General features: G+C 42.0%; 1 protein-coding gene and 1 long non-coding RNA gene across 3 annotated transcripts in view; one reads left to right on the forward strand and one right to left on the reverse strand.

Moving 5' to 3' along the window:
- The window catches only part of HK2 (hexokinase 2), a 106,955-nt gene that overhangs the window by 71,954 nt on the left and 13,267 nt on the right, over window positions 1–21,734 (reverse strand). Inside the window, exon 1 of one of the 2 annotated variants that reach the window (XM_069075950.1) lies at window positions 15,700–16,780. The exons of the other annotated variant lie outside the window; for it this stretch is intronic. Coding sequence (XP_068932051.1) covers window positions 15,700–15,762 — 63 coding nt within the window. The 5' untranslated portion in view covers window positions 15,763–16,780. Of the gene's footprint in view, window positions 1–15,699; window positions 16,781–21,734 lie in introns of those variants that run through there. 2 annotated transcript variants of the gene reach the window in all.
- On the forward strand, window positions 11,111–19,247 carry LOC138152148 (uncharacterized). The gene is made up of 2 exons (XR_011166045.1): window positions 11,111–15,711; window positions 17,474–19,247. It is a non-coding gene; the product is annotated as an uncharacterized lncRNA (long non-coding RNA).

Raw genomic sequence — 21,734 nt, forward strand, 5'->3', positions numbered from 1 at the left:
ATATATATATATATATATATATATATATATATATATATATATATATACACACACACACACATACACACACACACATACATATATGTGCATGTGTCTATGTATGTACATATACACACACAGAACTACAGATATAAATATACAGGACAAGCTGGAGAAAAATGACAACAATAAAGAGGATGATCAAGAGAGACTTCTTACAAAAAGGGGGAAAGCCAGGAGGCAGAGATGAGCAGAGATGAGGAAAAGCATCTCAGGCAGGGGTGACAGCCAATGAAAAAGCCCAGAGTCAGGAGACTGAGTGTCTTGCGGGAAGTGGGGGAGGGGGGGGAGGCCTAGTATAGAGGCCAGTATCAAAAGACAAATACAAGAGTAGTATTGTCTTGTAAAAAAAAAAAAGTGTCAGGAAATTCAAGATGAGCTACGGCTTAAGTGAGAAAAGTCAAACTATTCAACTCCGTTTTTGCTTCTTTTTTCTACAGAGGAGAATGATCTTTGAAGTTGGCAAAATTACCCCAAAAAAGTCACTAAGGAATTGAAAAAGGTACTTGCTGATATGATAGTAAAAAAAGCATCTTAATGAATATAATTCACCATAATCAATCAAGTTATATCCCAGGACAATTGGGAAAAAAAAAATATTCAATTGCACAACTTCTCTTCTTGACAAATAAAGGAAACAGGGAGATATGGTACTGGACTAAAGACAGACAAAAACTGTTCCAATTTTTTAAAAACGGGAAGGCAGATGTACTCTCACCTAAGCCTCAAGAAGCTTACAATCTAATGGGAGAAGCAACAAGCAAAAGAAAGTTGATATGGGAGTGGTGTGGGGGATGAAGAGATGTGTGAGAAAAGTTGGCCCTGCTTATGAATTCCCTTCTCAGAATGTTTCAAATATAGTATTTTAAATGTTTTAAAATAAAATGCATAGAACAAGGGAAACCAAGGAAAACAGAGGTTTAAGTTTTTCCCATGTAAGTTCACGGACCCCCAGCACTCTAGAATGTGTTCAGAGAGGGTGACCTGGATGAAGAAGGGTCTGCAAACAATGTCACAGAAGGATCCATTAAAAGAACACAACATATAGGGACCTGGAAGTCACCTAGTCCAACCCCATCATTTTTACATAAGGAAACTGAGGCCTAGGGAGGTTCAATAGCAATTAGGAATATGAGTTTAAATTCTGCCTCAGATACAAGCGATGTGGCAGTGAACAATTGAGCCTGTTTCTTCGTATGTGAAATAGCACAATAATAATAATACTTATCTCCCAGAGTCGTAAAGATTTGAGATAAAATATATAAAGCACTTTACAAGCCTTAAGGTATTATATAAATGTTAGCTCCTAGCTAACAGTGTCAGTCAAGTGATATGTAGCAGAGCCAGACTAGGAATCCAAGTATTCTGTCTCCAAATCCAATACTTTACATTGAACCATAGTGTCTACAAAAAGCTACTGATATTTAACTAGAAGAAGAGAAGTCTTAAGGGGAGGCAGATGTTGGAGAAGAAATATAAATTAGACTCATTCTGCCTGGCCCTGGAGATTAGATTTAGAATCATATGTAAGTTATAAGGAGGCAGAGTTTTACTTGATATAGCCCTACCCCCTAAAAAACAAGCCTACCCAGTTATCTCACAGTAGAACAGGTACACGAAGAGTACTAAGCTCCCCATGACTGGAGGTCTAAAAGCAGACAGATGACTAGTTACTGACAAACTGGAGGGAACAAATGATTTAGAAAGAGTTGACCTCTGATATCTCTTCCAACTCTGATATTCCATCTCTCTAGTGGTTTTATTTTTTTAGAGTCTATCTTTAAGACCTCAAGGAACTAGATGAAGGCAGTGACATCAGAGGCTAGTACACAGCAATAGTCTGTCTGTGTATAGTCATAGACATCTGACCCATGCAATGCTAGAGACTGTACATCCTTTAAAATATGGGGCAATACAGCTAATTTTCCAAGCAAAGAGCCTGAAAAGAGGATCCCAGAGTCATAGACTCTCCATGTTAGAAGGCGTCTTAGAGGTCATCTTGTCCAATCTCTAACCAAATAAGAATTCTCTCAAAATACTCAACATATAGTCATCTAATCCATGCTTGAACACTTGGCTGCTATTATTTACTTCAAGCACACACCCATTAGGTCCTTCTTTCCCCCCCCCTCCCCTTTTAAAAAACAGAAAACTTAAGAACCCTTTGTGAGTGTTAAATAACTTAAGCCTGGACACTGAATCTGAATGTCTGTTCTTGGCTGGTTTTCCTAGCCCCTTGCCGTGTATGCCAGTAATCCTCAGAACTCAAAGCACTGTTCAGGTGAGTCCATTGTATCAGCCACCAAGTCATACAAATCAGAGAATCTCAATGCTTCTGCTCCAACTGCAGAGAATGGCATCTTAACGCCACACCCCTCAGTTTATAGATGAAAAAATCAAGGTGTTAGACAGAGGAGGTGATTTGCCCAAGCTTCCATAGCTAAGAAGTGGCAAAGGATGGCTTCAAAATCAAGCCTCAGGATTCCCAACCCACTGCATGCTGCAATCACAAAACTGCTCTTTCAAGGTACTTATCTATTAACATGTAAAGAAACCCAGTTGGACTAGGTGGCCATTGAGGCTGTTTGCAATGGGGGAATGAATAGTTCTTTAGAAAATTCTGGTTCTAGACCCAGCTCTGCCAAAACTTACAGATACAGTATAGAGAGCATAGGATCTTGAATTAAAAGATCTGCATTCAAATCCTGCCTCTTCAACTTATTACTTGTGTGATGTTAGTGCAGTAATTAATATTTCTGAATTTGGTATATGCCTTTTGCCACATGGAGGTAACATTATAATGTGTAAATCAGAAAGAATGCTTAGCAATTTAAATCTGAGTTTCCCTATAAACAGTGATTTCCAGAGCTTTCCCTAAATGTAAAATGAAGGGTCAATTCCATGTTTATTCCGGTCTCTGAGCTCCCTATCCATGATCCAGTGGCTCAGAGTTTCCTAAGGTTCAATCTGAGGACGTTCAGGTTTATTTCTCCAGTGACTCATGACAGATGCTATTCATTGCTCTCCTATATTTCTAACTTTCTCCTATCCTAAGTATCACAGTTCAAATTCCTGTTTAGGTTAAAAAAAAACTTGAAAATGACATAGTGTTACTTATATTCCAACAATAGGAATACATATTTACAGTTAATATAGGTGGATACTAAAAATGGACTTGGAGAATTCTGCCACTGAGAACAATTCTTGAAAGATTTGAGTTTGTGAAATATAAAAATGTATTATCTACATATTTGATAAATTAACATACTAAATAGATAATATATGTATTTAATAATTTAGTAAATGTATGTTTATATTTTGTTTAGCAGTAGCTAGAAGGTGCAATGAATGAAGTACCAGGCCTGGTTGTAAGGAAGACATCTGAGTTCAAATCTGGCCTCAGAAACGTAGTAGCTGTGTGACCCTGGGTAAGTCACTTAAATCCTGTTTGCCTATGAGCTGGAAAAGGAAATGGAAAACAACTCTAGTATCTTTACTAAGAAAACCCTAAATTGGGTGACAAAGAGTCAGAAACAACTGAAAACAATTGAAAAACAAACATATATGTCTATTTGTAACATTATATTACATTTTATTAAAAATCAAAATTCCATAAAATATAACTACACTCAAATTTATATATCATGCATGTTACATAACATATAATGTACTTCATGTTATATATTATATATAACACATATGATATATACATTATAATTGCATGTAACTGATTTTATATTACATCCTGTTATCTATATTGTATATTACATCATGTTATAGTATCTCATTCAGTATATATTATATCATAATATATATATAACATTAGACAATTTAACAAATATTATGTTATTAACATTTAACAAATATTATATTGTTATACTTCTCAGGAATCTAAAATCTATGAGGCAGAATAGTACAATGGAAAGGCTGCTGAACCTGAAATCTCAAAAGTCAATGCTGGAGTCCTAATTCTGCCACTTAGTGCCTGTGACCTTGGACAAGTCACAGTTAACCTGTCTTGAGCCAGAACTGTCTTGTCCTTAAAATTAAGGGGTTAGATTAGATGTCTTCTAGAGTACCTTCCAGGTCCTGATATATAAATTCTAATAGTTCAAATTCCCTTGAGTTCTTGAAAAGAAAAGAATCCAAAAATCTAGATAAAATAGAATCTACTTAGCCAGGGTTTCCAAGGGATTGAAGAATCACTAATGAAACTCTGGTTGATATGCAGGGTTTTGTTTGTTTTTTATGGATTTTTTGAACTAAGCTTTAACCTGTTTTTATGGGTGGGGAACCTAAGGCAGGGAAAAAGTAAGGAAAGTTCAGTGCTAAGTCTCTGGCCCTGGCTAAATGGAGAACATCCTGATGGCTAAATTTTCTGTTCTAACCACAAGGCTAGGGTTGCCCATTCAGGATAAAGCCTGGCAGTTCTAACACAAGTGACCCTTTTAATGACACATAGACAAAAGTCTTGAAGAAAAGAGAGAGGGTTATGCAAAGAGTAGCAAGTTTATACTATAAAGTTGTTAAGAAAATACCAGATGCTTCTGATAATAAAGGGGGGTAGGCACAGTGCACACACACACATGAACACACATCCCATGATGTTTTAAGCCCCCTGACCTAACACCAGTATAAAAATCCTAACTTTGGTCTCAATCACCTTCAATGGTAAGACTAGAGCTTCTTTATCCTGGGCTAATCCCTCCCTCATCTCCACGATTCCAACTCTGACACAGCACGTCGGTCACAGGCGTGTGGAGATGACAGAGCCTAATGTGGGGCAGTCCTCCAAGATCCTATTACAACCATCCGTGAGTCACACAGTTTCCTGTTAATCCAGTTCTCACTGTCTGCAGAGTCATGTTTCATACAGATTTCATCCAGCAGCAAAAAGAGGAAGTTAAGGGTCTAGAATGGAATAAGTGTGGTGAGCCAGGACCACGGGAGCAACCTGGGATCCTTAAACATGCAGCCCCTAAATAGTGCACTGTGTACTTAATGGCCCTGAGGAGAAAGAACTGAAGTTGCTGTATGACAATATGTAAAATACAGGAAAATTTGAATGGTATCATCACATATGTGGCCCTGCCGATGAACTGACTGGATTTTATGTGACTACAACAGAACAGTCAAACAACCCACATAGGAACTGAAGAGCAATGGACAGGTTAGGTACGGAGTTAGAATAAAAGCCACTTGGGCTCCATAATGACTCAAATGAAAGGAAATTCTACTCTAAACCAACCACAAATATTTATTGAACTGTTTCCAAGGAAGACCAGAGGGAAGGGAGGGGGGTGTGTGTGTGTGTGTGTGTGTGTGTGTGTGTGTGTGTGTGTGTGTGTTTAAGTGATTGTAGGTATAGAAACATAAGTGATTCCTTCCCTCAAGGGGCTTACAACCAGACTCATTTGAGTTTAGCAGAGAGAAAAGGGAGGGACACAGCCAAGGTCAAGGCATGCTCATCAGATGTTTCAACCAACTGAGTGCACAAGGAAGCTTGCAGAAATTGTTATGGCAAAGGAATTAGAACTCACTCTACAGATGAGAAAACTGAGGCCCAAAGGTAGAAAATAACTTCTTCAAGGTCACATTGCTAGTGAGCCAGTAAACACAACTTAGATTAGGACCCAGTTCTGACTACAGAGAGAGGGAACACAATGCTTCTTAAATCTATGAAACTCAAAGGCAAACACAACCTCCTGGAGCTATACCAAGCATTCCACATATGGTCAAGGGTGTGCGTGTATGCGTGTATGTGCACATGCATTTTCTTGGAAAAGGAGGTGAAAGAAAAAAAAAGAGGTTACTGGAATAAGCTGGATGGGGCATGTCTGGAAAAACCTAGTGGATGAGTGGAGAACCAAGCATAGTTGGGAGGAAGAATAGCCAAAAGAGAAAACACCCAACATAGATAAATAACCCAACATAGCAGGGTAAAGGGAAGTGGCAGCTTTCAACTGATTTTACCCTCATTAAGACTCCTCTGATAACTTCTCTTCTTTCCCTCACTTAACAGCTGAGCTGGCAATCTCAAAAGAAAGTCTATTTTTTAAAAGTCTGTTCCAGCTAGAGAATCCCTCCAAATCACCTGGAATGAGGGACCACTGCTGGTGAGGCAGTGAATCCAACTGGGGTGACCAGCTGGATTAGGCCCAGGGCATTAAACAACCCCTGCCTCTTTTCCCAGCTCTGCCAAGGGCCTGCTGGGTGACCTCTGGTGTGGCCAATCATCTATCCACTCTACCCTCCCTGCAGGGAGAGGTTCATAGGATCGGTACTTGGGAGGTGGAAATCCATAGATAAAAGTGCAAAAAGCTTCCTAAATTAGGGCAGCACTTTTAAGTGAACTGGTACTCAGCCTGCCAATCCCCTAGGAAAGAGGCCAAGATTCCTGACTCATTCATTGCACAAACTAAATGCTGTCTGGCCAGGAGTAAGGAAGGAAGGACCTAGAACCCTAAGGTTGAGGATGCACTTGGGCAATTTAAGTACCAAGTGAAGGTTATAATTCCTCCTGGTTGAGCAAGGCCAATGAGAAAAGGCTCCAAACTTCTCCTGCACACTTGAGCCATTTTCTAACTCGGAGGGCCTTGCACAAGTACAGACCGTACTTCTTCTCACCCTCTTCTTCTACATTATAAATTCCTTTGAGGGTAGAGACTGTGCTGGCACAGAGCTGGCACTTACATGTTGAATTTGAGCTGAAATGACCAGACAGGAGGCACTGTACACCTGTCTGGCCTCCAGGGGGAAGCAGTCAGACTTAACTTTGGAGCTCACCTCAGCCTTAGGATGGGCCTGACTCTGTTACTGCTCACCATGAGGAACTCTTGAGATAAGACCTTAAAATAGCATGACCAAGACTCAATCCATCCACAGGGATCCGTCAAGCTGCCTCCACCAGCATAACCCCCCAAAGTGAGAAAAGAGAGGTAACAAGCAGGATCAAGCAAATTCTCAGAAAATCCAAAAGACTAAGATGGATTTCTTGAGTGCTCCTGGTCCCTAGGAGTCAGATGGCTTAAATTCAAATTTAAGTTCACAGCTGTGTGACCTTGGGAAAGTCATCTCTATGGCTCTGGGCACCAAAATGAGGGGGTTGTTGTTCTGGTCATTTCCAAGGTCCACACCAGCTCTAAATCCTCTCCCCCTAAGGATCTTCTGACCCTGGAGCCAATGCTTTTTTACACTGTTCCGTTGTCACCTTTGATTTTATTGAGACTCTGCATACATTTCTATCAAGGAAGAGTAAATTTCAACCACCATATTCCTTTAAGCCTATTTTTGTTCTGATTTTAATCACTAGATTAAAAATTATATACAACTTTTGACTTACTATATGTAGTACCAAGAAGAAAGCCTCATAAATCCAAGGACATAGATAACACATTTCTATTGGGATCATATATTTAGTACTAGAAAGGCCCTTAGAGGTGATTAGCCCAAACCCTTCATTTTATAGATAAAGAAAATGAGGACCAGTTAAAAGTAGTAGTAACTTGCCCAAGGTGCTGGAACTTGAAAGCAGAAGGGGAATCCAAGTATTTTGAACCATGTCCAGTATACCAAGCTAGGATTCTTTTCAGAGTTTCTCCTCTGTGACAGTATAGAACTAAGGCAGTTTATAGCTCTTTGGTGCTGAAAGGACATTTAAGAACTCACCTACTCTGTCTAAGAGCTAAGGAAAGTGAGGTTTAGTGAGAGCTAAGTGACTTACCTACAGTCACCCAGCTAGCTAGTGGCAAAGCCAAGGCTAGAATTCCAAGCTTGATCAGTACTTTCCCCTATAGCACAGTATCACCAACTATACCATGATACTGTTTTGAAAAGATAAATGAAAAAAGTGTTAACGTACAAACCAATTTTGCTAACTTCAGTGACAATGAAGAAACACGTTACTGAACTAAAGTTAAGAAAAATGTTATCAAAAGCTAGCTTTTAAAATCATGGGTTATCAAGTATTTGAAAACAAAACAAACAAAAAAATGAATGATCCTGAAGCCAAACAACCACCTTCCATACCTCCTCCTTTGGCAGAAAGTAATAGGACTGCTTAAGGTAGAACATTGAATACTAGGTCAGATCCAATTTTTATTTCACTATTTTTCTTGAAAACACAGGAGCATTAAACTACAGGGGAGCAAAGTGTATTTGGCGTCTTTTTCTCCCCCCATAAATCACTGTGATATAAAGACAAAAAGGCATAAATAAAACATTTTAAAATAACTAAGGGCACATAAACAAAGTCAGGTATTCCTGAGTCCCTAGGTTCATACAAAGCCATCAAGTTTCTTACCTATAATGCTGGATTTTTTCTTCAGGACTTGATTAGGATTAATAACTGATGTTTACATAGGCTTACAAAGTACTTTCATATCAACCTCCTATCCCATCTACAGAGTAACCCTATGACATAGTGTATTATATTATCCCCATCTTATAGATAAGAAAACTGAGGTTCAGAGAAAGGTTTCTTGATTTATCTTAAGTCACATAGATAACTGGTGAAAGAACCAAAACTGGAAACCTCAATAACCTAATTCCCAGGGACCCTGGATAAGCTCAATTTTGAAAAGCTATGGCACAGAAAATGTTAACTGTCAACCAAGGGGCCTCCAAAAGTTCATTTCTAGCTCATGTCTAGGAAGTGAGGCAGGATCATGCTCCTTTAGTTCACTCTGAAGATAAGAATTTGCAAGGGATGAGACTTGAGGAACAATATGGCACAACAGAAACAGCCCTGAGTTGAAATTGGACCCGGGTCCAAATTCAAGCTATGTGGTTCACCTTGGGCAAATCACTTGAACTCCCTTGGACCTCAGTTTCCTGAGTAAATGAGAGTTGAACCAGATGTTCCATACAGCTGATTGAGATAAAAGCCAATGAAAGGTCTACAACTACAAATTACTTTCCTATCTCTACAAGAAGGGCAAGGTAGCAGATAGAGAGGTGGCCTCGGGAGTTGAGAAATCACGGGTACAAATCCTGCCTTAGAGATATATTGGCTGTGTGGTCCTAGGTAAGTCCCTTAACATTGTCAATGCAGCAAAGCACCACTCTTAAAAGTGAGTTACAAAGCAATTACAAAAAATGTGATGGTATCGCTGCAATGTGCTTTAGTCATTTGTTTGGATCCTTCTGACCAGCCTTCAAGGCCCTACTCAGACATACAGGAATATATTACTAGTTTTAGAAAAGAGCTCCCATTACAGTATAATTCAATCAATTAACCTATCAATCAAAAAAATAAACAGGATTTCTTGAGTACCTACTATCTCTCTGGCATTGTGCTAATTGGGGACATAGAAACAAAACTGAAAAGCCCCTGGTCTCAAGGAGTCTACATTATCTAGAGGAAAAAAAGTGTATACACATTTAAATACATGCAAAAGACAAGACAACTGTGGAAAAGGAAACATTAGCTTCTGGGGGAGATCAGAAAAGTTTAAATTTTTATTGACATGAACATTTTTCTAATAGGAAGCCATTTACTATGCTAATAGATTGAATGTACAAATATATATTAATATCTAATAACATGAAACAATCTATTATGCTGTCAAATAGATGATATACCATGGTACTAGGTACCACAGAACAAAAAGGAATTTCAGAGTTTAGTGGTTACAGTATTTGACTCTCGATATCAAGAAAATTTTGTCTTGATGAAAAGTCTTAATGGTAGGGGTGGGGAACCTGTGGCCTTGAAACCACATGTGGCCCTCTAAATCCTAAAGTGCGGCCCTTTGACTGAATCTAAACTTCACAGAACAAATCCCCTCAATAAAAGGCTCTGTTATGTAAAACTTGGACTCAGTCAGAAGGCAGCAACCAAGGACCTAAAAAGCCACATGTGGCCTCAAAGTCACAGAATCACATCCTTCACCATGGGGAACATGCTAACTGTAGTACTCTAGTGTTCAGTCAGTATCTGGAAAAGCAACTCTTGTGGAGTAATGGGCCAGCCATTCCCACCATTTGCTAACTAACTTCCACCCAAAAGGCAGGTCAGCCAGCCTATGTAAAGAGTGAATGGAAACCCTGAGAGAACTGAAAACACTACCTCCACCTTGACCACCATATATATCTCCTCCGACCATGATGGAGACAGACTGGGACCTTGAATTCAATAGTCTTGGGAGGAGCAATGCTTCCAGCTCAGTGGCCAGAAACCATCCTCCTAGGAAGCAAACCATAGAGAGAGGCAAGCTGGCAAACTGCTCCTACATAGACTACAGCCCCATCTATTGAAGCCACAGAAAAAAAGAGTCAGTCCTTGCTATCAAATTTCCTGGCACTGTCAAATGGCTCAACATCAGAAACGGATAGGATTTTATCAGTGAAGATGACATTGAAGAAGAGGTATTAACATCTGCTTGGGCCCCCGCTTCCTCCTGGGGGCTACAGGGCTTTGCCCATTTGACTTGCAGCTGAAGCCTGCTGGTATATATGTCACCTCCATTAGACAGTGAGCTCCTTGAGAGTAGGGATTGTCTCTTTTTCTATTTGTATCTCCAAGGCTGAGTAAAGTGCTTTGCCCCTTACTAAGCCCTTAATAAATGTTTTATTCATTCATACATTCAGATAATCCTTTCTGAACCTCCTAGAGAGACAGTGGTGTAGGGGAGAGAAGAATGGACTTGGGAGTTGGAAGAACTTGGTTTGGGACTGACCCTTGATTAAGTCATTCAACCTCTGAACCTCAGTTTCCCCATTTATAGAGTGGGATTAATGAAAGTTGAACTGTCTAGTTTTTTGTTTGGTTGTTGTTAGGAATGTGTTTTATAAACTTTAAAGCACAGATAGGAGCTATTTATTAGGTCCTTGCCTATAGACTAAACCAGCCTGTGCCTGTGGTCAGTTCTCCTGTCACTATAGCTATTTATTGTTTTAACATCAATAGAAGTTATCACTGAAGAAAGAAGGCAACACACTTAAGCTTCCTTTCAGTGACTACATATTTGCATGCACACATGCACATACACACACGCACATACACACACATATCTCTTTAATAACTTCAAGCCTTAAAAAGCTCTTTAAAACAGTTTTAGTCAGGAAAGCAAGGCTATCTGGGGAAATGGGGGAGGAAGGAACATTTGAACACAAGTGAAATGTGGCTCCCTACAACTACTGCTGCCACTGGAATGTAGCCCCAAATAACACAGCTGATGAAATAACCCCTTGTTGGAAAGCAATTTTAAAGGCCTGTGTCTCTTTCTCCAGCTCATGGAGATTACAAGTGGGGCCCACCAGACATCCACCCCCTCCCCCACCTTCACAGGGCTACTGAGAAGCTGAAAGAGATCAGTTGTAAGAGCTCTATAGAAAATAAACAGTCTATCTGTCCCATGTCACTTGGGTCATTTACTGATTTTTAATTTCAAAAAAAATGATAGAATGATCGATTGGTGGTACTGGTAGAAACAAAGGATTTTTAAATTCAAACTCAGTATTAAGAGCCTGTTCTGTACAAAGCACTGTGATAGGCATTTAAAGAGGATGGCTTTCCTATCCTCATTCAAAAAGAAACATTTAAGTGTTTATTCTATGTCTAGGCACTATACAGCCACTGGGGATACAAAAAAGAACAATATACTCTATACTTCATGGCTATTGGGAAGAATATATACACAGAAAAAATATATACATATACATAAACACATACACATAACCAAATGCTACATGAAAGCTGAAAGGTGAGAAAATTTTTATCAACTGAGAAAACCAAGAAAAACTTCATGAAGCAGGCTGCATTTATGAATTGGGTTTAAAGGATGGCAGGAAAACAGGGGAAGGGAGGCTTGGGAACAGTGCAGGCAAAAACATGACAAGTATAAGTTTAGGGTTACAGTATAGTCTGGCTGAACCAAGTAAGAATTTGTGTTAAATAAGCTGGAAAGCAAGCAAGCATTTAAGGCATTCAACTACAGGAACTACAGACACTAGAGAAAACAATTAAGCAATCCCTGCCCTCAAGCAGTTTATATTCTGCTGGAGAGATACAATACAAAGATAAGTAAATTAAAATGATTTTCCATCTTGGGACATCAGGTGACCAGATTTCTAGTCCCAGCTTCTAGTTATGCTTCCTGGGTTTGAACAAATCACTCACTCCCTGAACCTTAGTTTGGAGGAGAGGAGAGTGTTTGGTGGCAGATTTTGAAGGGCTTTGAATACCAGAACCTTCAATTTAAACTTTACTGGGTAGGCCTTAGGGAGCCAGGGAACATTGTTCAATGGAGAAGTAACATTATCAGAACCCTAGGGACATCAAAAATTGATCTGGCAGGGCAGCTAGGTGGCACAGTGAATAGAGCGCTGGCCCTGGAGTCAGGAGGACCTGAGTTCAAATTCGACCTCAAACACTTAACACTTACTAGCTGTGTGACCTTGAGTCACTTAACCCCAATTGCACTGCCCTCCAAAAAGCAAAAAATAAAAATAAAAAATAAATTGGTCTGGCACATGGTCATAGCCACATTGTTCGATGACTAACTTCAATAGACTTAGGTCTTCTCAGCAATGCAAGGATCTAAGACAACTCCAAAAGATTCATGATGGAAAACACTATACTATGCACATCCAGAGAAAGAAATTTAGAGTCTGAATGCAGATGGAAGCATGTTATTTGCTCTCCTTTTTTTTGTTGTTGTTTTGCTTTGTTTCTTCTTTCTCAAGGTTCCCCCTGTTGGTTCTAATTCTTTACAACATGACTAATGTATAAATGTATATGAAGAATCTGTATCAGATTGCATGCTGTCTTGGGGAGGGAGAAGAGAAAGAGAAAATTTTAAACTCAAAATCTTATGGAAGTGAATGTTTCAAACTAAAACTAATTAATTAATTTTAAAAAATTGGTCTGGCAGCAGCTTGAAAGGAAGACCTGCAAGATCCCAGAGCCCTAGTCTGGTAAGTGTAATGATGAAGTAATGGCAGCCGATACTAGCAAAGTGGCATTGGAACAGGAGTACAGAAGAGAATGAAAAGGACATCAAAGATCAAAAAATTTAGAGCTAGACTTGAAGGGACTTGATAAGAAGATCATGGGAAAGACCTCAAAGGCCAACTCTCTAATTTTACAGATGGGGAAACTGAGGCCCAGACAGGCTAAGAGCAACCCAAAAAGACTAATAATAATAGCACCTTGTAGTTATATAATGCTGTAGCTCTTTTCAGATAAGGAAACAGGGTTAGAAAAGTTAAAAGGAAAGATAATTTAGTGACACAGACAAGCCTAAAGCCAGGTCTCTCTAAACTCCCATTCCAATGCACTTTCCTTCTATAGCCCATTAGGAAAACAAATTCATTTATATTCCCAAAGGGTAGGAATTTAAGTAAAGTAAAGGGCACTCTAAATGAAGCCAAATGCTTTGGGGTTGGGAATATTCCTCAAGCTGGGGAGACCTCCAAGAGGACAGTATTTCCTCCCTTTTTCTACTTTGTCTTTACCAATTCATTAGTCACTTCTCAAAGCAAAGCTTAAGGAAAAAAAAAAAAAACTCCCCCAAGGCACAACTCAAATAGCTCCTCTCCTTCCCAGACAGACAAGATAGTCCCAGAGATCTTGGCAAGGGCAAGCCTGCTCATAGACTTTGTTTCAATAAAAGGATATTAAAAGAGCTGAGCAGGGGGTGGAATCACTGTTTTCCTAAAGCTACATTCCAACAGTGAGTAGTGTTCAAGTACTACTTATAAATACAGAGTAAAGCTCAGCAAAACACTCCTTTCTTCTGCTGCTTTTCCAAACTGGAGCCCTGTCATGGTGTGGTTTATTTGCAGGGTTATTTTGTCAGAGTTCCATGAAAAGAGATTTAAACTGATCACATTTTATTTTGCTTTTATACTCTTAGCTGAGTGATTTTTACCCACCTGCTCTGGTGAATGTCTGATTAGGGATTTCTCTAACTCTAAAACGGGCTCCCAAACACGTGGGTCTGTTTCAATGAAGCTAAAGGAATGTCTTAGGTAGACAAACCATTTGATGTGGAAAAGTTTGTCATTCCTCCACACCCCCTTCCCTAAAAAGTGTGTTCTCCAGTCACTAGACTACAATTCTTGCCTCTTCATTCAGTCCCTCATCATCAATCACCATCAATCAATCACTCCACTCGCTCCCATCCCTACCCCCAACTCCAAGCTCTGGAGGAAGACAAGACCAAAGTCCTCCCTCCCACTAGAGCCGCCAAGTCAAGAGATATTGGGAAGAGACTGGGGGAAAACAGGGTTATGTCACCCCCACAGACCTGGTGGAGGGGAGGCCCACCAGAGAGTAGAGGTTAGCAAAAGTTGGCTTTTTTCATGTAAATTCATCGAAACTCTATAAAAGAAGGGACAGAGACAATTCTAAAGAGCTTTAGTCAGGTCCACAGCTGGAGTAACTGAGACAGTCGACAGAGGTACCAAGAAGGCAGAAAGGATTTCAACACTGCAGTCACAAAATCCTGGGGGTGGGGTGAAGGCCTTCTCTGGAAACTTTTGGAAACTAACTTTAAATATAAATAGCTTCTTTTATGTCCTGCCATCCCACTCCCCACCCTTATAGGGATGAAATGAGAAAAAGCAAAAGGATAAGGAGCTGAAATTGCGTGTAGATGGGGTGAGGCTTTCCAAACTAGGTGGCTAGACAGAAGGGGCAGTAGGAAATATTTCCCTTTGTTTACCCCCACTCCCAACCCCTAACCCAATAGTCACTACAGAGGACAACATAGGCCAGCTCAGAACTCGCCCCGGTTTTCTTGAGTTAGTTTAAGTAAAGTAAAGGGCATTTAATGATGCCAAATGCTTTGACTGGGAATACCTAGCTGGCGAGCCGTCCCAGTGGAGTAGAGGGGAACAGCTATGAGTGGGGAAGAGAAAGATACACAAGACATTTAAAATAAGTTAAAAGACCGATGTTTCCTTCCCTCAAATCCACACGCACTGGGGCCAACCAGGTCCCCGTGACGCCCCACCCGCCAAAGTAACCCGCCCAAGTCAGAACTGGGACGGGCACGGATGTTCCCTACCTATTCTCGAAGAACGGCGAAGTATTACCTGAACTTTTTCTCTACCTACATAGCACGCCTAAGGAGGAACCGACGCTTTCCTGACCTAACCCCTCCCGCAATTCTATCTGTGGGCTCCCAAACCACGTGCGCAAAGACATGGCCCCTCCAAAAAAGTGTAAAAGTGTGTGCCCGACTTTCTCGGCTGGACGTGGGGAAGGAAAATCCACTCCAGCTGTGTTCGTACGTGTACATGTACACGTACACACACACAGAGCCCAAAATCACACGCGCTCCCGCGCGCGCGCACACAGACACACATACAGAAACACATTCGCTCCCTCCATCCACCTAAGTGCGCGCACACCCCCGGACTTCATTAAGCGGACGTGGCTTCGGCGGAGGAGTTTCCCAGCACTGAAGTCTTTTCCGGCTCCCCGGAGCAGGGTGGGGGAAAGAAGAAGGGCTGGAGGGGTCGGTCCACCGCCAGTTTGGAATTGGACGGCTGCCCCAAGTAAAACGAGTCCTGGACAGGGGCTCCAGCTCCCAAGCCATTGGGAGCGGATTTTTGGTCCTCTTGGGACTGGCGGGCCCGGAGGGAAAGAATGAGAAGTAGAAATATTTTTCTACCTGTTGGGGGGCAATCCCTCCCCTGCCCTCGCCTTACCTTCTGTACTTGGTCATGGTTGAGCTCCGTGAAGAAGTAAGCGAGCAGATGCGAAGCTATCATGTTCCAGCTGTTCCCGACTGGGCTAGTCGGATCCTGTTTTAGGACAGAAGTCGGGTGGAGGCGAAGGCGCCGTGGATCTAACCGGCAAGGGGCCGCGCGTGGATGAGGCCGATTGTGGAGGCAGGCGATCCCCAAGCGTTCAACCGCAACCGGACCAGAGGTAAAAATCCGCTCTCAGGACGCTTCAATGGAAGGAGGGCTAGGGGCAACTTAAATGATGGAGCAAACAATCGGAAGGAAAGGGGAACGAGTTAAAAGTTTAAAATCTGGCTGTCTCACCCCCAAAAAGTTTGTTTTTCGTTGAATGGGCGGCGTTCGCTAAACAGGTAAATTATTCCTGTAATAAGTAATAGGCCACCACCAAGTAATCTCGACAAAAGCCAACCTCAAACTGATCGCCTTCCGTTTAGCAACTGCAGCACTGGCCCGTAAGAAACACGAGTTACTCAAGGAGCAACTGCTCAGACGGTGAAACTTGGAATGGGCGGCGCGACTAATTAATTCATCGAAGGTAAAACTGCCGTTCTGGGCTCCCCGCGGGTCTGGGTCCCCCGGTGCTTCCTGCCTCTCTGCGCCCTTCGCCTCGGCTCTTTCTCAAGTCCCGCGGCCACGGCGGATACGGCGGACGTTTCGGGAGGTCTCCTTGCTCTCGCTGGAGTTTCGCGCAACAATGTGGCTCATTGAGAGCTGAGCCCGCCCCTCGGCCTTCCTCTGACGCGCCCGCGCCCTGCCTGCCGCCCATTGGCTGCCGCTGGAGGGTGTGTGTTCCCTGAGGCCGGCCGGCATCTCCATCGCAGCCAATCCCCGTTCGCGGGCTCCTGGGCCCCCTCCCTCTCGCCTAAGGCGGGCAGTCTCATGTGATGCCCCGGCGGGGCCCCTTGCCTAGCTAGGCAGCCAGCATCCCTCTGGGCAGAGAGGCGGGGAGAGAGACAGGACACGTGGTGGGGTGTGAGTGTGTGTGATGGAACGTGATTGTCCATCCCTAGAGGTGAGTGAGTGAGTAAAGCTGATGGTGCGCGTGTGTAAGGCTGGTGGATTATGGGCGTAGGGCACGGGAAATGGGGGGGGGGGGGGGGGTGTGCATATTGGGTGGGTGGGTGGAGATCCCGGCTGACGGTGAAGGGGTGGAGTGTGGATGACTGGAAAAGTACCCAAAGATGAGCCATCCCTGCACAACTAATTGGAAGGAGAGTTTAGGAGCTTTGTAAACTGAGTCTTGCCTGTTAGATTCAGGTGTTGTCTGTGGGCACCCGTGATTATATGTGTGTGCGTGTATATGTATGTATATTACACATATGTGTGTGCATATATACACATATATGCACACATATATTCCAGAAGTTGGGAGATGGAGTTTCTTGTTTGAGGAAGAGCAAGAAAACCGGTGTCACAGGATAGCAGAGTACATGGTGGGTATAAGGTGTCCAAGAAGATTGGAAAGGTAGGGAGCCACATTGTTACACATTGTATACGTGTGTGTATACAATTTAGAATCAAGAGAGTGAATGTGATTTAGAAGAGTGGATTGGGTTCAAGTTCTGTCTCTAACACGCCCTAGCAGTGTGAGTTATTTCACCTCTCAATGCTCTAAGCAACTTTCTAAAACTATAAATTGAAATGAAGATGCTCACCTGCAATCAACAAGCATTTATTAAGTGCCAACCATGTGCTATCTACCAAGCTAAGAGCTGGACATACAGCTGTCCCGGAGCTCACAGTCTAATGCGGAAGACCAAGGGCAAAAGTTTCCATCTAGGAGTTCTCTCTCCAGGGCTTCTTAAAACTTTTCCACTCCAGATCCCCTCAGCACTTCTTAAAGTGTGGGTTTTGACCCCATATGGGGTCTCAGCCCACTAGTGAAAGCACAGGTGCTATTTCCTATCACCAAGACCAGCATTTAATACATATGAATTGAACTCTAAACTGGAAGGGACCTCCCAGGTACTCTAAGCCAAACCCATATGAATAGGAATCCTTACTCTAACTTTCCCAACAGGCAGTCTTGTAACCTCTAGTCGCTCACCTCCACAGTGGAGAAACTTCCTCACTCCTAGTGAATGCACTAGCTGCTGGCTATGCTTTTGGACCGCTCTATTTGTTAATAACAATAGCCCATCTCTGTGGAGGATCACTCTGGCTTTATTGACATTCTGAGAGACTGTTAAGAGTTTTGTGATAGGATGGGATGGAAAGAAACCAGCCCTCATGCCAGTCACTTAGTAAGTATCAGAATCATCCCAGGGACGTTCTGGATCCAAAAACCTGAAGACAAGAATCACATACTCAATATTCTCCAGGCTAAGCATCCCCAGTTCTGTAGCTTTCTGATGCTTGCTGCACTATAGATGCTTTTATTTTTTTCTAATATCTTTTTCCATAAAATGAAGGAGTTGAACTGGCTGATTGAGGTTGCTTCTACCTTGAAATCCCACAGGAGTGGGGAATGCCCCAAGGCCACATGTAGCCTAGTCTAGGTCCTTGGGTGCAGCCTTTTGACTGAGTCTAAGTTTTACAGAACAAATTTTTTGTTTTTTTATTAATTTGTTCTTTGCAGTTTGGATTCAGTCAAAGGGTCACACTTGAGGACCTAGAGAGCCTCCGATTCCAACCCCTTACCCTAAGAGATCCATGTAGAGAACAGTTTCATGAAGTGCAATGAATATAGGTGAGTGAACTTTGTGTGTAAAGATAAGTAGGTCAAAATGGGGTTTTAGGTAGGCAATATGTAACAATATGTATGATTTTGGATCTTCATGTCTTAAGGGTGAACAGGATGATACTGTTGAGAAACTAGAAGCAGTAACATTTCAGGCTATGCAAAACACACAGACCTTAATGCTTGCTTCACAGGTTTGCCTAGAACCAGACCTAGATTTAAATATCTGCTAAAATTATTAGCAATAGTCCCCTAACTTGTCTGTGTGTGCCCACTTTTCCCCCCTTCCAATCCAACCTCATGGGTCTGCCCATGCAATTCAGAGCTTTCTTAGCTCCATATTGCCTGCCACATAGACTTCACACTCCTGCATCTGATGCTCAAGGCCAGCCACTATCTGGCCTCATTCTGGTGTTCTAACTTTATCTCATACTGTTTATTTTTCCCTATCTTCCCCGGACTAAATCACTTGTCATCCCCTCTGCCCTCCCTGTGCTTTCCTAGCTCAAGGTCTTTGATCACGCTGTTCCTTCTCTCATCTTGGAGTCTCTTTTCTCCCTACTTCACTCGTTGAATTTCTGTCCATCTTTATCACAGATATCACCTCCTCCAGGAAGCCTTCCCTGATTCTCTAGTTTATATAGTAACCATTTCCCCTCAGGGCCCACTTTATAATAGGGTTTTTTTTTTTTTTGCATCTCTCTAATTATATACATGTATAATCAATGTCTGTGACTTATCTCCTACTGGACTATGATCTGTAATCCTTATATAGTTAATATGGTGTTCTGCATACAATAGACACTTAATAAATATTTGCTGACTTTAATTGAATGTGTCAAAGATTGACACAACCATCTTAGGAGAGCTTATGTCCCCCTTTCCCTACCCCAACTATTCGACTGCTCTTTGACTCAAAGTTCTGTATAGATACTCAGGGTCACAGTAAATGATGAAAACAAGAGAGTAAAAAGAGGTGAGGTCTGGTCTCATTCATCCTGAGGGCCCCAGGTGACTTCTGGATTCCCTGCAGGAGATGTAGATGGTAGGTATGCTGTCACCACAGGTCTCCTACCCCAGGGTGTGTTTGTTTGACAACAGATGATGCATAGGCCAGAATGGGAAGGGGTAGCCAAGGGAGCCAGCAAAATAAGTTTAAATATTCTTGTGGCTACTTGGGTATTTCATACTTCCCTGGTTCTAAAATGGCAGCTACTTACATTGTCTACCTTGCAGCCTGACAGACTGGCTTCCTGCCTTGGGCTCATAGCCTGCTTGTCATCCTTGACTCATTCTCTCATCCCCCATATCCAGTCTCTTGCCAAGGCCTGTCAGTTTCACCTTTGTAATATCTCTCCCATTTTTACCCCTTCTCTCCGCCAACACTTCCACCGCTCTGGACTATTGTAGTGGCTTCTTAGTTGATCTTTGCACAGTCCTGCCCCACTTAAATCCAATTTACTAGAAAGCCAAGACAACAAAGGACCAACAACACCATGTGACTGAGCCATCCCCAGCACCACGCCTTCTCTGTTCTGTCTCTATATAATACTCTGACCTGGCCTAAGGATGGCACAGGGATCCATCTCACTCAGTCCTGTTGCTGCCCAGGACTGGCCTCCTGTAAGTCAACTCCCCCAATTAACCCTAATAAGATTTATTAATAACCAAGCTGACATAGTCCCATCCTTCTTCAGTATCTCAGGATTCTCCTGGAGAGTACAGTTGGCATAATCAGGGCAGAACAGATCTTGTATCTTTACAAGGAGGCCTTTGAACCCAGGTTTTCCTGACTGCCCTATCTCCTGCATAGCACTGCTTCTCACAGGTGAGGTCCCCATTCCATCTGGGACTTTCCCTCTATGCCATTCTTGAATTATTTGAACACTTTTTGAACAGCTCCAGTTGTAAGGAAGCATTTTCTTATATTGAGTTGAAATCTGCTTCTTCATAAACTTTTCTTAATGGCCTTAGTTCTGTCCTCTGGAAATATATTCCATTCCCTTGATCTCCCCTTTCTCTATACTTGATACATTGCCATCCAGATTGTATTTCTACTCTGTTGGGCACTGGGAAAATCTTTTTACTCTCCTACTATGTTGTAGGATATGTGAGCTCCTTAAAGACCAGGCCTTAAAATGTTTTTTGTATCTTCCCCTATTACACACATACAAATAGTTCCTAGAACATTATACATACTCTATAAAGACTACTTCATTGATTGACATCAAGGCTTTGGGTTTCCTAGAATCTTCAGTTAAAATGAGATATTTTCGTGGGAGGTAACACATGAAGGTATTATTGGCTTTTTGTTGTTGTTCGTCATCTCTGACTGATCCCATTTAAGGTTTTCTTGGCAATGATACTGGAGTGATTTGCCTTCCCCAGCATATTTAACAGAGAAGGAAACTGAGACAAATAGGATTAAGTGACTTGCCCAGGGTCACACAGCTAGTAAGTTTCTGAAGCTAGATTTGAACTCAGGTCTTCTTGACTCCAGGCCTGCTGGTCTTTCTACTATAACACCTAGCAGTGGATATTATTAGCTACCAACAACTTATCCTAAATTAATTTCTGAGACTCCCTTCCAAGAGCTAATTAGCAGATGGAAGGACTCTGAATGAGTGGTATGTAGAACAGGTAATTTTTAATGGGGTTGAGGGATAGAGGCCAAGCAGGAAATAGTAGGTCTTGGGAAGGCAGACCCGGGGGAAAAGCCATAGTAGATAGCTTTGGACAGTCAGAAGGCAGTAGCATGATAAGGCAGAAAGGACTTTATCTTTGGAATAGGAAGACCTAGGTTTGAGTCCCATTCTGAATTCTAAGGTCCAACTCTAAATCTGTGGCCCAAGACTGGCTATACCACTATTACTGTCACACAGGGCATTTTAATGGCCTTTAAAATTCCATCCCCTTTTATTGAGTTCTGTATGTACAAAGCTATACAACTGTAAAATGAAGGAGCTGGGCTAGATGACCTCTAAGGTACCTTCTGGCCCTCAATGCTGCACCCAATGAAGCTGTGACTAGATAATCTCTAAGAACTGCATGTTTATGGAACAAGGTCCCCTGCAGATTTAAAAGCTATATTCCGGTGAGAACAATGAGCACTTGGGGATAAGGGTTGACGGGAGGTTGGAGCAGATCCAAGCACATCTCACCCCCCTCATCATTTTGCCCAGAGCTAGGAGTACCCATCTAGATTAAATAGCTTCAAGAGTCATCTCTAAGATAGAGCCCTATCAAGAGGCAGCTAGGTGAAGCAGTGGCTAGAGAGATGGGCCTGAAGTCACTGAGACCTGAGTTCCAATGCTGC

This window comes from Petaurus breviceps, unplaced genomic scaffold (assembly GCF_028583685.1).
Source record: "Petaurus breviceps papuanus isolate PSGF00001 unplaced genomic scaffold, PetGlider_PUasm1.0 90919, whole genome shotgun sequence".
In the NCBI taxonomy this organism is placed as follows: Eukaryota; Metazoa; Chordata; class Mammalia; order Diprotodontia; family Petauridae; genus Petaurus; species Petaurus breviceps.